The sequence below is a fragment of the Sporisorium graminicola genome, chromosome SGRAM_19 (assembly GCF_005498985.1).
Source record: "Sporisorium graminicola strain CBS 10092 chromosome SGRAM_19, whole genome shotgun sequence".
Lineage (NCBI taxonomy): Eukaryota > Fungi > Basidiomycota > Ustilaginomycetes > Ustilaginales > Ustilaginaceae > Sporisorium > Sporisorium graminicola.
In genome coordinates, this window is record NC_043728.1 from 189,464 (window position 1) to 204,867 (window position 15,404).

The 15,404-nt window shown below is 57.2% G+C and overlaps 5 protein-coding genes across 5 annotated transcripts; all 5 read right to left on the bottom strand.

Annotated features, from left to right (window-relative positions):
• Nucleotides 1–62: 62 nt before the first annotated feature.
• Nucleotides 63–1,742, bottom strand: EX895_003027 (uncharacterized protein; the record flags this gene model as incomplete). Its single annotated transcript, XM_029883625.1, has 1 exon — nt 63–1,742. The coding sequence occupies one exon, from the start codon at nt 1,740–1,742 to the stop codon at nt 63–65; it is 1,680 nt and encodes a 559-aa protein (XP_029739916.1).
• A 423-nt stretch (nt 1,743–2,165) lies between these two features.
• On the bottom strand, nt 2,166–3,764 carry EX895_003028 (uncharacterized protein; the record flags this gene model as incomplete). Its single annotated transcript, XM_029883626.1, has 1 exon — nt 2,166–3,764. One exon carries the CDS (start codon nt 3,762–3,764, stop codon nt 2,166–2,168), a length of 1,599 nt encoding a protein of 532 aa, XP_029739917.1.
• A 908-nt stretch (nt 3,765–4,672) lies between these two features.
• On the bottom strand, nt 4,673–7,894 carry EX895_003029 (uncharacterized protein; the record flags this gene model as incomplete). Its single annotated transcript, XM_029883627.1, has 1 exon — nt 4,673–7,894. The coding sequence occupies one exon, from the start codon at nt 7,892–7,894 to the stop codon at nt 4,673–4,675; it is 3,222 nt and encodes a 1,073-aa protein (XP_029739918.1).
• Nucleotides 7,895–8,791: 897 nt separating this feature from the next.
• EX895_003030 (uncharacterized protein) lies at nt 8,792–10,960 on the bottom strand (the record flags this gene model as incomplete). The annotated part of the gene is made up of 1 exon (XM_029883628.1): nt 8,792–10,960. One exon carries the CDS (start codon nt 10,958–10,960, stop codon nt 8,792–8,794), a length of 2,169 nt encoding a protein of 722 aa, XP_029739919.1.
• A 2,613-nt stretch (nt 10,961–13,573) lies between these two features.
• EX895_003031 (uncharacterized protein) lies at nt 13,574–15,001 on the bottom strand (the record flags this gene model as incomplete). The annotated part of the gene is made up of 1 exon (XM_029883629.1): nt 13,574–15,001. One exon carries the CDS (start codon nt 14,999–15,001, stop codon nt 13,574–13,576), a length of 1,428 nt encoding a protein of 475 aa, XP_029739920.1.
• Between the last annotated feature and the right edge of the window lie 403 nt (nt 15,002–15,404).

Below are 15,404 nucleotides of genomic sequence, written 5' to 3' on the forward strand. Positions count from 1 at the left end.
TGACAGTAATGTTAACTGGTATTTATCACTAACGATGATGTTGCTGCTAAGTTGTGCAAAGATCATGGCGATCGCTGAGAACTCCTCTCCCTGGTCCTCTCCTGCCTGAAAGGCGACCTGGACGGCGTGACGCCAATCAACTTCTTCGCGACCCTCGTCACCGACGCCTCGGCCCTCCCCATCCTCCCCGTCCTCATTCTGCTCCGACTCCTCCACCCTTCCTCCCCGTCTTCCCCGTCCTCACCGTCCCCACCATCTTGCTCTTCCCCGCCGCCAAACGAACCAACCGCGATTGGCCTTGGCTCAAACGTATACTTCCTCGCCGGAGGCACATACTTCGGCGGCTCCCCCTGTTCGTCGCACATCTCGGCCAAGCAGGGCGAGAAAAAGATGTCCCCTCTGAGCGCCTTCTTCATCGTCATACTAAAGATAAACATCCAGAGCATCACCTCGATCAGCGCCAACACGGTGCCCAGCACCCGGAATGCACCTGAATCCAGCACGCTACCAAACTTGATTGCTGCCGTCGCAAACACGCCCAAGGGGAAGGTGAACCCCCACCAACCCAGGTTGAACGTGAGCTCAGACACCAGCCACAGATCGACCAAACTCGATACGGCGAGGAGGAGCCATACCAGTCCGAGCCCCCAGATGACTAGCGCGACGGGGACCGAGACGGCATAGATGGCAGTGGCCATAATGCGCGCGGTTTCGGCGCTGGTAACGTCCGGGCTGGGCAGAGCGACGCCGTCGGAGAGCGAAAGCTTGTACAGCACGGATGCGAACTGGAGCAGCGCGAATGCGCCTTGTCCACACGGGCCGAGCGGCAAAAACGTGCTGACGATCAGCTGTGCCGGTGGAATCTTGTGGATGGCTTGGCGGCCGTAGTAAAGCGACATGAGCAGAAATGCCATGCCGAAGCCCGTACCCCACAACACCCAGCAGACGATCAGTGTCAGCTTGGCGTGTGCTGCGGGGAGCAAATCGGCGACTAGTCCACCGGTAGCCGAGCACACAATGGTGGTAACGACGGGCAAAAACCATACGGCAGTGATCCTGTCGAGCGATTGAACGTGCCGCGTGAATTGGATGAATGGCAGTCCGATGCAGATGGCGAGCGAAAGGGCTGCGTTAAACCACCAGAATGCCCAGGTAAAGTAGACGAAGCCTTGGCCCCAAGCTGGCGCCAGAGAGATGGCGCACATGGTGATGATGGTCGTCATGCCCATGGCGAACGTGCCCAAGAACAGCGATTGCGTTGGGTGGAAAAGCATGATCCAAAATAGCTGCGGCCAGATGAGGTACCTCGCCACACTGATCGCGAGAAACAGCAGGAAGAGCAGCACATTAAAGCCAAAGATAACGTTTGAAATGATGCCCAGCCCGTTGAACTGGTATGGCAGCTGGTGTAGCAAAATGGCGCTGATACCCGTCCCCATGTTGACGCTGAACCAGCTAGGAGTGAAATGCATGGTGATACGTCGCAACTCGGATCGCATCCGTTGCGAGCGAGTCGGTGTCAGGGGCGAGCTCACCTGTGTGGACGAGGCTTCAGGCGAGTTGGTCGAGTTTGTGTTACTCAGCTGTTGATGCTGTGGTGTTGGTGGTTGTGGCTCGACATGGATACGCTGGTCCTTGATCGCAGCTGTAGCATCCGTGGCCAGAGAAGGATCCATGTTGGGTGCGTACGATGCGTAGTAGGCTGTTCGCCATCTCGAGCGACCTTTTTCGAGATCGACCATGGTTTATATACTTTGCGACGAAGCGCTTTTTCAACGGGAAAGGTGTAACAGCATATGGTGTGTGAGCGTGTGTGTGAGAGGCTTGGTGGGTATCCGTTGCGTGGGAGAGTTTGTTGTCGTTGATGTTATCGGTGTTGGTGGTAGTGTTTGGTGATGTGTGAAAGAAGAACAAAAGGCTCAGTTTTGTCATGATGTCGTATGAGCCTTGAATTGGAGGTGACTCGTGTTGTGCTGCTGCGACTTGGCTCCGATATCCAAGACAAAAAAAACATTTTTGTTCAGTGACGTGCTGCCAAGCCTAAATCACAAAATTACAATCAAGGGTCCTTTTCGGAACTCAGCATGCAACCTCGGTCCGCTCGCTCTCTGACCGAAACCATCATCTCGATTCGAACCAAAAAAACATAATTAACATTACAGCTGCTAATCAAGTCGATCCACATCCACCTCGCCCCTCCCCTCGCGCTTTACAAACCTCTTGACAAAGTACTCCCGGTTCGTCGCAGTCCACAGCAAAATCTGTACCGCCAGCATCCCCACCAGCATCGGCCCCAACACCTTGATCCCCTGCGGTGCCTTTTGCGATGCAATTCCAACCAAGAACGGCAGCACCGCCATGCCCGCCGCTGCGAACGTCGAGATGAAGCTGATGGCCGCTGTCAAGTGTGCACGCGGACGAACGGTGCGTTCGCAGACACGGATCATGGCGGGGAACGCCGGGCCGAGGAACACGCCGAGTAGCGCAAGTGCCACTGCGTTGGCGACAATGTTGGGCAGCAGCCACACCAGAAGCTGCAGGCCGATGGCGAGGAACAGGTAGACCATCACTGCGAGTTCTTCGCCCATCCACGCGGTGGCGGGGATGAGCAGGATCCTGCCGAACGCGATACCTCCCCAGAAGCCTGACACGATCGCATTGGCGCTCGTATGCTCGTTGCGCACTTCGAGCAGGAACGTCGAGCTCCAGCCGCCGACGGTAACCTCGGTGCCCACGTATACCAGCGTGAAAAAGCTGAGCAGCACCACTTTGCCCTGCTTGACCACCGCGCGGAGCTTGTGGAATCCCGTGCGCGCGTCGTTGGGGGCCATGGAACCCGCGTGCTGTTCCGAGCCCATCGCCATGTTGGAAGTCGTCGGCATGAGGTCCAACGATGCTGGTCCGTGAGCATTCGGTGTGACCGTTCCTTTGCCGTTCTGATCCGCAGTGCTTGTACGAGGTTGCAGCTCGATGGACGACTCGACCGCCGAACCATCCGCCTCTGCAGGCCCCTCGACATGTTCATCCCTTTGCAGCCTAAACGCCACCGTCACCAGCGTTACCACCACGGTCGCCAACCCCAACGATACGCAGAAGAAGTATTGGAACGCGATCCCCTTCCTCCCCTCGTGCAAGAACGGGATTGCTGCCAGTGGTGAGCTCAACGCACCCACTCCATAGAGGAAATGTGTGAAACCCAGCCTGACATTAGCCTTGGGCCGCTGACTGATCCACACATTCACCAGCGCATCCAGCGTGCTCGTCGACATGCCGTTAAACACCATCGCTGCGATTAGCACGGGGAACGGCGGCATGGTCAAAAACACCACTGGAAACACTAGCCCCAACCCAGCCGCGCCCGATATCATCTTACCAAAACCGACGCGGTCCATCAACGGCGAGACGAAAGCAGCGGCAATGATGCAGCCCGTGAACGTGCCGACGAAGAGCATCGAGACATAGACAAAGCTCAGATCCCACTGCGCGCGAATGGCGGGGAGTAGCGCTCCCGGTGTCGCATCCACCCAGCCGGCGAGCAGGAAGCATGTGTAGAGCGAGCACTCTTTGAGGAACATGCGAGTGCTGTGCGCGTCATCGCCCTCGGTGGTGAACTGGCGGATGCTTTTGACCGCATGGCGCAGGGCGTTGGTGGTGCGCGGGCGGAGGGTCGAGTTGGTGTGAGGGCGCGAGGTGGAGGATAATGAGGCCCGAGAGTGCGGGGTTGGGGTGTGCGTGTCTGTGGAAGGCTCCCGTAGCGACGACATATTGGTAGAGAGGCTGACCAAATACGATACATGTGGTGGTCAGGAAAGGAGGAGCAAACACAACGCAGGAGAGGCTCGATACAAGTCGCCGTTTATATACCTTCTTATCCCTGTCCCCGATCCAAGGTCACCGGGAAAGTATCCGCGCCACTCCCTCTGTGAGCCGAAACCCCTCATCCCACAGATCTCACCCACGTCCTGCGACAAAAACAAAAAAGGGACAAATGGCTCACCGTTTTATCGCCGAGACCAAGGCAATCTCGTAACGCTAACAGGTGTGCACCCATCGGTTAGCGTGAGAACCCACGGACAGAAAAGAGCAAAAACCCAAAGAGACGTGGCGTACTATTTGCGGTGTCCAAAACCCCCGCAGTGACTCGATACAGTTCGATATTCACCCCACGCACACGGCTATCTATTTGTATGTTACTTCGGCATTGAACTTGAGCTCGTGACCCCCGGATTGTGGCGCTCGAAACAGGCTGGGGTCGTGCGCGGGGAGACGGGGTTTTCATTCCGCCAAGCAAAGCCGCAAGTTCGGGGGCGGAGAGGAGAGGAGAAATTGACCGGTCGCTGAGCCAAAGCCGAAACCGAAGCTGCACCGACGGGTCTCGTTTGCTCTTTGCCCTCGCTCTCTAGGGAGCGCAACCCTCACCTGCCCGTGAGCCGCGTATGGTTTGCGATACGCACTCTAGTTCCAGCCGGGGTTAGCGACATGGGCCGGACATTTCGCACCTGCTAACTGGTACTTCCAACGGGAAGCAATGGACCGTTTCAACCTCAGTCCCGACGGCTACCCGGGTCAAGATAGTGCACAGTGCACCTTCACCGACCTCACTCGAATCACGCTACCCGCACAACCAGCCATACCATCAACAGCAGGGAGACACATCTGGATATCCTTCGAATCACTCTACAGAATTGTGCAAACCAGGCCTACTCTTCGCCTTCGCCTTCTTCGCCTCCCTCCGGCCACCCGCGCCCCAGTTCTCCCTGAGAAAGGCCGTCATCTCCTCAAACAGCTCCCTGTACGCTCCCCTCGTCCTGATGCTGTGTGCCGAATCGGTAAACATCCTAAACCTGAACCCTCTGACCTTGGCCTTGGTCAGCAGGTCCAACAGATGCGCCGAGTTGCTGAAATGCACATTGTCGTCCGCCGATCCTTGCATCAGTAGGTATTTGGTCTTGCTAAACCCGGCCGTGGCGTGTATCGCCGACGTCTCATAGCCCTGCTTGTTGGTCTGCGGCGACTTGAGGTATCGCTCCGTGTAGACCGAGTCATAGAATTCCCACTTGGTGACCGGGGCGACTGAGACGGCGAGTGAAAAGATGTTGCGGTTGAGCTCGACGCATTTGCCTGTCAAATAGCCGCCGTACGACCAACCCCACATCCCGATGCGCGATTCATCGACGTAAGGCAGCGTAGAGATGAGCTGTGCCGCTTCGTTGACGTCTTGCGCTTCCAAGTTGCCCAGATTGCCCGCCACAGCAGCTCGGTAGCTCTGCCCCTTGAACCCTGTCCCGCGTCCATCGACAATCACGACAATGTACCCAAGCGTCGACGCGACGTACTGGTGCCAATCGGCGCGGTTCCACCTCGCGTCCACCAGCTGCGAGTCCGGCCCGCCATACACTCGCACCAGTACCGGATACTTTGTGGCACCAGTCGGGTCGAAATCGTGCGGGCGAGTCTCCTTGACGCTCGCCACTGTCCTTGTACCGTCTGGCATGGTGCTGTTGAGCACGAGCTGGTAGAACGTGCTGGACGGCTTGACATACTGACTAGAAATCTGACGCAACAGCGTGTTTTCCTCGAGCATGAGCTCAAACTTGGCATCGTCGACGCCGATGACCTTTTGATAAGGCACATCGGGTCCTTGATAGTCGAGAACGTAATAGGCGCCTTTGGGATCGAAGCTTACGTCGTACGTTCCTGGCTTGGACACGTCCGTGAGCGCCACGGGTTCCTTGACCGTATAGTCTACAGAACCCCTCTTCCAGTCTGGAAGTTCGACAAAGTACACGTTGCGAAGCGCCGGCGTAGGCCTCGCAGCGACGAAGTAGGCCCTGTTCCGCTTGGCGTCGACGTGCTTGAGCTCCGCAATCTCCCACCGACCACGCGTCAAGAAGATGGGTCGGTCCGACACCGCCGATTCGTAGTACGCCAGGTGCCGATACCCCTCAGCCGACACGACGATATCGAGATAGGCCGTTGATCCTACTGACAAGTTATGGTGCGAGAGCGGTTCGATGGTCTGCGCAGCGCGGATCCATCCGCTCTTGTCGGCACGTGCATCTTGCCTGCGAACTGCTTGCCCCACCAAGTCGGTACGACCTTCCGCAGGGCCTTTGCCTTGGCCTGAAAGATCGAAGTTGACGATGCGCATCACGTCGCTGTACCGATCCGTCTCTTTCACCAGCAGCTGGTCATCCGACACCCACTTAACTTCGGTCACCAACCTCTCCTTGACCCCCGTATCGCTCGAGAGCAACCGATCCACATCGTTCTCCGCTTTGCCCTTGTTCGACTGGGGACTGTGCAGCGTATACTGTGTGGGCCGGATGCTGGTGCCCTTCCTGGTCGCCTCTCTAATCTCGTCGAGATCGATCATCTTGACGCTGACGGTAGGGTTCGGGAAACCAGGTTTAGGATACTTCATGCGCGTCATGTTCTGATACGGCGTCGTGAGTCCGGCTCGATACCGATCCGGATTGTACTTGGGGAACTCGTACACAGGCACATCAGTCTCATCCAGGCGCAGGAAGACGAGCTTGGTGCCACCGGGACTGAACCACATGACTGAGTCCGAACCGAACACTTCTTCCTCATAGACCCAGTCCGGCACGGCGTTGAAGATTGTGGCGGCTCCATCCTGTGTCACTTTGACCGCGTCTTCTCCCGCACGGGGGACAAAGTAGAGGTTGTTCTCTTCGACGTACGCGATGCTGGGTGGATCTTGCGACGAGGCGCCTGGCTTTTGGGGCGCCCACGCCGCGAACGAGACCTTTGGAGGTCCACTAGGACCCGTCCCGAGCGGAACCGTCTTCTTGCTGGCAATGTGATGCAGCCACAGGTAGCTCTTTGAGCTGTACCGCCATTGACTGGTCTCGCTGCTGAAGAACAATACCCAGCGAACATCAGGCGAGAACTTGAAGCTAGTCCAGTCGAGCATCTTGCCCCTGCCATCGACGACGTTTTTGCCTTCGACCATCAAGCTCTTGCCGCCGAATGAGGCGACTTTGCCCGTGCCGGTCTTTTGGTGTCTGGCGTGGGTGACGTCCTCGAGCCAAATGTTGCGCTCCCTCCAGTCGACGTGGCTGAAAACACCTTCGTCTGGATCTTCCTCGCTCCACGTCAGGTCACTCGTCTGGGGGGCAAGGGTGCCGCCAAAGACAGTGTCCATATCCAGAGGCATGAGATCCTTGCCGTCTTTCGACTTGGACGAGGCGACTTCGGTTGGATCGAGACCGGTGCCCGCCGCAGATTGGGCGAAGTCGTTCCAGCCCGCTTCTTGAAAGTCGACCTGGAAGATGGATGTGTTGGAAAGAGCATAGTTGCCGGCAGCTGTGTCGGCAGACGGTGCCTGCTTCCAGATGGTCGATGCTGATGCGGCAGGGTCTACTGTGTCGGATATGATGACGGGACGTTCCGCTCCTGCCGTTGTAGCTGCTGCTGCTGCTGCTTCTCCTGCGGCATTCCCTGTATTTGACGAGAGCCACTGAAGGAAGGGCAAGCCGAGCATGAACCCAAGCACGACACCGGTAAAGATCAAGCAGCCAGCAAAGACATTCGGTCTGTTCTTACCGGCTCTCAAGCCATTCGAACCCAGCCGTGCCCACACCGGCGCCGGCGTCATCTTCATCCGCCTGTTCAGCCGACCATCTCTATCGGCCTGCATCAATCCCACCGCTTCCTGGTCGTCGAGCTGCATCTCCATACCATTTTCGAGATCGTCGGCGTCGGCATTGTAGCGCGAAGAGGTGCGTTTGGGAGGGTATATCGAGGAGATCTCCGGAGACAAATCGACGTCGCGGTAGCGCTCAAGCTTTTCGTCCCCCTCCAATGTCGCATCTGAGGCAGTGCCCTGGGAATCGTAGGAAGCACGTGGCACCTTTCGTGGGTCTGGCATGGCGTCGGAAGTGGCGGTGTCGGTCAGGTATCGAGAGTACGTGGCCTACTATTGTCCTGGTGCTTTGATCGAACAACGTTTGCGCGGATGGACGGTCCCTGTTCACCGAATCCAGCCAGCCTCTGGTCTTCAGACGCCTGTCGTATCTTGGATGATGATGGGGTGGAGTCAACAACGAGCGGCTTCTCCAGCTCTTTCATTTGAGCTGAGTGGGGCATGCAGACACACACACACCACGCACAGCGCTTCCAAGGGTCCAGAGCCACGATGAAACGCTCAGGCCGCCACTCTCAAAATTTCAACCCTTCTCGGCTGATGAAAGGCACGCGACGAACGCGCACTATGCGCACAATGCGCATTCCCCGCTCTTGGTTGCGTCTCGCATGGCTGCAAATCATCCGATTTGCCCGTTTGAGACACGCAGACACTCCAGACAGAGAGAAAGAGAGAGAGCGACGCTCGAGGCCATTTCGACGACCAAAAACGTTCATGCAACAATCGTTTTTGAACCCGATACTATAACAAAGCTGCTCGGTTATGCAGCACTACTAGTAACAACCGACAAGAAGCGAAAGCGGCAAAGGATGAGAGTGTGAATGAGTGTAGTCGGACCAAGTTCGCTCGCTCGAACGCTGACTCTCACCGCCCTTCTCGGTTGATGGGGTCATACGAAAGGCGAACCACTGGTCCTCAGTGAGCAGCGGGGAGAGCAAAAAAAAGGTAAAACGAGCGTGTGGGTCAGGTCAATGTTGGCCTGGGTCGGAGCTTCCGAAACGAAAAGCGATCAAGAGATGGGCCGGCCGCAAAGCTGTCAAAGCTTTCGGCGCAAATAACCCGGGTATAGTAAAAAGAGACAAAGAGGAGGAGCTAAAGATATCAACAACGAGCACCGACGATTCATATCGGCGATTTTCTTTTGGCAAGCCCTGGCGATGTCGCTTGCATCAAAACGGGCGTCCCTTGAGCACTCGGCCCCGAGTTGGAAGCAGTACGCTTCATGGGCGTGCGCATCGCCTTTGCATTCGGTCCTTCGCCACCGTCGGGGCCGAAAAAGCCAGAGTCAGCCATGTTGAAGTTGTTGTGACTGCCGCCATACTGCGGGAAACCATTACCGGGCAGGAACGGCGATCCGTCAAACGACTTGAACTGACCGCCCATCATGGCGCCTGGCGCAGGCGAAGGTGGGAGCGGCGTGTTGATGGCAGCCATCATGGCCTGGTGCTGGGGTGTCAGCGGCGACGGCGGCATGCTCATGACCCCCAGGCCTGCATTGCTGGCAGACAACCCGGCAGAGGTGGGGCTCACACCCGGATGCATGCCGTGCGCAAACATGCCCGCTGCCGGCGAAGTGTCGATGGCCAATCCAGCGAGAACTGGTCGATTCCCACCCGGCCCTCCGCCACGGCCCAAGTTGAACTGCGGAGGAGGCATTTGACCCTCGCCAAACGAGGCCGAACGTTGAGGCGTCATATTGGAGCCCATCCCCATCATCGCAGCTTCGCCATGCATCGAGCCGTGCATCGGTGAACCGTTCATCGTGAGCATGCCTTCGCTGTGCGCCGAGCTCGACGATACGCGCCGAGAGATAGGTGTGCCCGCCATTCCAAAGCTCTCGGGACCTGCGCCAAAGGTCGGGGAAGGACCATGCATAGCCTGAGGTGCGTGCCCTGCACCTAGGCCCATGCGTAGACCACCGGGGCCAACACCTGCACCAAACTCGGGCTCCGTGACGAAAATGGGCGGACCGTCGTGCCCCTGAGGAGTCCACAGGCCCTGCGGAGGGATTGGCGACGGAAGATCGAGCGTAGGGATACGCACATCAAAGCCAAGATTGCCCCCGCTTGTCTTTTTGACGTGCTCCAGCACGATTCCAAGCACGTCTCTGAGCTGCGTAGTGAAAGTGCGAAGCGCCATATTCTGCTCGGTGAGCTCCTCGAGCCTGAATTGCATCTCGTCGACCTGCTGTCGCAACTGCATCTGGCCCACGCTGACGCTGTACTGCAAATCTCGTGCTTCAACACGAGCGTGCTCCGAGTCCAACGCCTTCCTGCGGATGTCGTCGAGCAAGTCGGGTCGGCCACGCAGGAATTTGGGATGCGAGAATTCCCAGATCTGGGCATCGACCGACTGGCGATGACCGCGCGGCGTCTTGTTGACCTTGTAGAAGCCGTACATGTTGAGCTGCCGAATGAAACTGGAAAAGTTGCTGTGTTTGAAATGTTTGCCGAGCACCTCCTTGGCGAACTCGTCAAAGTTGCACACCATGACGCTGGTGCCGTTTCGATTCCAGCTGATGAGATGCTGATAGTCAGGGTCGCTGACCATGCGGAAGAGCTTGTAGACGAATTTACTGCTCTGCCTCTTTTCTGCAGCCAGGTCGGCCTCGGATTGGCTGGTGACGTTAGGGTCGTCGACGGAGACGTCCCCCAAACTCTGGTTGCCCATGCCTCCGAGGCCCGAAGTGGGACTGTCTGCATTCTGGGAGCCGGGGGCGCTTTTGATCGAGGTGGAGCTGTAGGATCGCATGGCTGCGGTCATTGCCTCTGTTTCGTTGTTGAGGTTGTATTCTGTGCGTAGCGGCGAGGATGCAGAGGGCGCTGCGGGATGAGCGTCCGACACGGAAGCAGCAGTGCCTTCGGGATGTAGCATTGGCGATGAAGTAGGAGCAGGTGCACCGCTCAAGTGGAATGAGGTGGTTGCATCTGCAGGTGAGGCCAGATTTGATTGAGGCGAAGAAGCGGTGGTGCCAGCAAGGTTAAGCGAGTTAGAGAGATGCTGCTGCTGCTGCCGCTGCTGGTGCTCAGCTTCGCTATTTACAGAAAGACCCGATATGTTGAGATGGAGATTGCCGCTGGAGGAGTTGGGACGCATGGCGGCAGCCGCTGCATCGTGCCCATAGGGGCTGAGCGAGGGATTGGAATCGGCGTTGCTAGCCATATGCGAGAGCGATGCTGGTGTGTCCGAGCCTACGTGTTGGAGCTGATGGTGTGGCGACGAGGAGGATGGCGCTTGGAAGAAGGCGTCAAACGCCGGGTCGAAACTCTGCCCGTTTTCGATACCGTTCATGCAGGGCGAATGCTACTTTGGAAAGGCGTAGAGAGAGAGGTGCCCTGTGGGTCTGTCTCCATTCGAGTGTTGCAACGCTGTAGGTGCCGAGACGAGGTCTAGCGAACGAGCGCGCTAGGTCGCGTCGAGAGCAGGTGGACGGTGAGCGCTGCTTTGTGACGTAGCCGTGATGGGCCGCGTTTGGGACGATCCAACGTCGTTGCGACGATAGCTGGGGGAGGCAATTGGTTCCGATACGAGAATGGGGCAGAGATGGCCGTGTTAAGGAAGCAGCGATGAATGCGAACTAAAGAGCGTGGCGGAGACGGCGATGGAGCGCCGAACAAGCGAAGCGATCGAGGTACGAGCAGGCGAAGCGTGCGATGGACTAACCTTAGGAACGCCACCTCACTGCGCAGACCCTGTTGAATCGATAGCACCGAATAAATGGACCGTCGAGGAGGCTGTTCGCAAAGCCGCTGAACAGTGGTATGGGTGGAGCCGAACGCAGAACGACACCAGAGATGCTCGCAAAATGGAAGTAGGAGGAGACGGTGATGGGGAAAGACGATGCGACGATGGGAGGGGAATCGATGAGAGGATGGCGATCACGGTTTGGCACTTGTCCGTCGCGCGTGGACAAGCGAAAGAGCTGGACAGAGCGACAAAGTGACAGATACAGCAAGAATCATACACTCAACCGGTCAAACACGCAGAAAAGAGGCTGCTGGCTGTGGCTGCCACAATAGTGTCGGAAGAGCGCGACTCGTGCGGCGGCGGAGCAGAAACAGAACGAGAACCAGACACTGATCAGCTGCTTTGCCTTGCAAGCGAGGGAGCAGGGGAGCGAGCAGGGCACACGCCGACACACGCACATGCAGAGGGCGAGTGACACAGGCACAAAGGCACAGTCCGCACATGCTCTTTACGCGGGCAGCAGCCTTTTTTGTCTTTCTACCTTTGACAGGCGCGGTCGATCAATTCATAAAGCCGTGTAGAAAAGAAAGGAAGCAGAAAGCAGGCACTGGGGCAGTGTGGGGACCGAGGCAGGACCCCTGAAATTGCTCCGTCGGCTTGACAGCTACAGTGATGCTTCGCTTTGCTTTGCCTTGCTAGCCTTCGTTGCGCTTTGTGCCAGTTTCTCATGAGATCGAGCCTGGGCCAGCCTTCTCGACGCTGGATCGAGATGGCACATCGTCTTGTGTGCAGCTGTACCGAGCGGCTCATCTTTTGTCGGAAAGCAGCCGAGCAGCGATCAAGACGACGGCAATTCCGAAGGGGTTTGTGGTCACTCATATTCCGAAAATGTCGCCTACGAGCGAAAAAGGGACCGCCCTCGCTCTACCTCTGCAAACTAAAGCTCGCTTGTGTGTGGCTCCTCTTTGATGTGTGCTCTGCTCCTTTCAGAGTAGCACTAGACCGACAGACCAACAAGCGCCCGTTGCTGCCTGCACACGGTGCCTTGCGTCTTATCCGGTTCAGATTTGCGAGCGAGAGCATCGTTGGCAAATCGGCCATCTGCGCCAGCACAAAATCTCTCCGGAGAGCCAGACCTTGTTCGATAACCTTCGACAGCAATGATGTCCATTCGATCGATACAAGTCGACCGGTAAGCGAAATGTTTGAACGCTGCAGCTCGCCAAAGCAGCACTATCTGCGCTTCTGCGGGCATTGTGCATAGGAAGCTTATGAGTACCTCGGCGTGGGGGTAGCTCTTCATACCGCAATTTCAGCTCTGTGAATGTGACCTGCAGCGCTCATGCAAGTCATTCCCGAGTTCAACTTGGAAGCAGGAAGGCCTTAAAGACTGTGAACCCACTATTGGCCGAGCTCGTGCTCTCTCATCCCTCATTGTGGATTGAATGAATGGAACAGAGCGTCAACCCATGACATCCGAATGGGGAATTTCAAACATCACCCTGCGAGAGAGACAGGTGAATGATGGCGCCTTGGCAACATGTATTCAAACAGCAACACGTTCGAATTCAAACTCGGCCTTCGACTCCTATCCTGCTTGCAACAACTGCCTTGCAAACTGTCAACCCAGACTGCGATAGCTTTTCTCGAGAAAGAAAGTTGCAAAACGACATCACGAGGCTATTGTACATGTATGAGTTGCGGCGGTCGTTTGTCAATGCAGTCGGGCGTGAGCTCGTCATCCCCGCAACTGAGTCGTCTTGGCATAACTGCCATCTTTCAAACCGGTCGACCGACAGTATCTTTACCGCCACTCCCGGTCTGTGGAGGCGGAGGTGGAGGTACATCCTCGCTCGATCCCTGCTGCACCCCGTTTCCACTCGCTTGGTGTTGCTGCTGCTGCTGTTGCTGCTGCTGGTACGGTCCCCACCTCCGCTGCCAGCTTTGAGGCAAGAGTGCCAGCAGAAAACCCAACCCTCCTCCCCTGCTCGCACCCTCAGCAGGGGCAGGTCCAAAACGGCTCAGAAATCCAGGCTGGTTCGACGACGACGACGGAGGCGAGTGCGGTAATGCGAACGTCGGTGATTCCAGCAGCGACGGTTGCTGCAGTCTCGATCTAGATGCACCGCTGCCCCTTTGCTCAACGTCGCGTTCCTTGGCCTCGATCTCGCTTATGGTGCGATTGCGCTTCCAGCCGTATTTGGACCTGAGGTATTCCTACGGGAGCGGCTCGCTGCTCGAAGAGAGACGGTTCAGATGTACGTACACATCCGTACCGTACCCCTCCATCGAGATCAACTTCAGGTCTCCGCCAAAGTAGCGTGCGTACAGCCTTGCCAGAGGTAGACCGTATCCGAATCCTGCCATGGGCGCTTTGAAGTCCGAAGCGTTGAACTCCGGGTCCAAGTCCTCCGACTGGGCGGTGGTATACATGTAGGTCCATACGAGAGGCATCTCGCTGCGCGGAATTCCTCCACCCTCGTCGCTGATCTTGATGGTGATGTCCTCTTTGCCCTCAACGACAATCACTTTGATGGGCGGGAAGTTGTCTTCCTGGTCGACACCATAGCGCTCCACCACGGCTCGGAGCGAGTTTTTGAGCAGCTCGAAGAGCATGTGATTCAAGTGGCTCGGCACGTACATGAATGTGAGATCGGGCGGACAGACAAGCTGGACGGGCGGCCCCTTGAACAAGCCGTAGTGCTCCTCGCAGACAAAGCGTGCGTTCTCGATGGCTTCATGCGCCATCGCGCCGACGTTGGTGTTGGTGCAGATGATGCCGACGTACTGCTCGTGCTCCTGGTTGCCATCTACCTTGACGCGCGCGATCTGGTCCGAGAGCGAGTAGTCGCCGCTGTTGCTCGAGCCGCTGGCACCGCTGCCGATCAGCTTGGAAGAGGGGCGTTGCGACGAACGGCTGAGCGCAATGTGCTGACCGATGAGGATACGAATGCCGATTCGTGAAAGGTAAAAGCGGTCCAAGAACGACTGAACATCAGCCTGCAGCGTGTTTCTCTTTCTCGAGCGCTTGTATTCGAGCACGCCCTGTGCGATGGTGGTGACGACGGCGTCGTGCCTCTTTTTGATCTTTTCGAGTGCCTTGGTGAAGTCCTCGTTGTACTGCTCGATCTCGCTGGGCCACTGGTGATCGGGCAGATTGGCATAGTATCGGTGCTCGAGCAGCGCACGTGATCTTGACCCGTTGCCATTCTTGGGCACGAGCGCTTTTGCCAAGCCCGCATCGCTGTCGGCGACGGTAGCCGACTCGAGCAAGCTGGGGTTGGGCTTGGATTCCGGTAGGGGTTCTGCGCTTTTGGATGCGGTCTGGAGGAGCTTCTGTACCGAGTCCGAGAGCCGTGGTTTGGGGAAGTTCACGAGCTCCTCAAACGACTGGGCGTACCAGTTTTTCACCTTGACGATCGAGGGCATTTTCGAGAGGTCGTGTGGCAATTCATCGAGCTCCTTGACACGATGCGCCAACCGGATGGGCAGCTCTTCAGCGAGAAAGCTGCCTGCTTGCAGGATAGTGCCCGGGTTAGGGTTGCGGCCGAACTGCACCATCTGCCGCAGCGAAATGCCGGTTTGTGGGAAGCTTGCAAAATGATGCAGCTGGGACCACAGCTTTTGTGAGATGTGGTAGCTCATTGTGGTATATGAGTGTGGCTGGCGACAGCCGAGAAAGGGATCAGGCCCTCCGTTATGAAGATGGGTTCTGGGAGATTTTACAGCTCAGCGTCGGCGGCGTGTCTGTCTTGCTGGTGTAAGGGGGCGTCTGAGGACGCACAGTACCGATGTTGCGGCGTAGGGTTGCAATCGACACTCGGTAGGAGTCGATTGTCCACAACGATGATCGTCGTGCGGTGCGCGCGTACGATGTGTTTACACCAATGTAGGCTCGAAGGTCGCCTCAGCCTCGATGGCGAGCACGTTGCCGAGTATTTGAAGGATGAAGAGCGAAGAGCTTTGATGCTTGGACGCGCGGGTATGCCTTGCCTAGGCGGATAAGCGGAATGCGAGATGGACGTTGCTTGTGATGAGGGTGATGTCT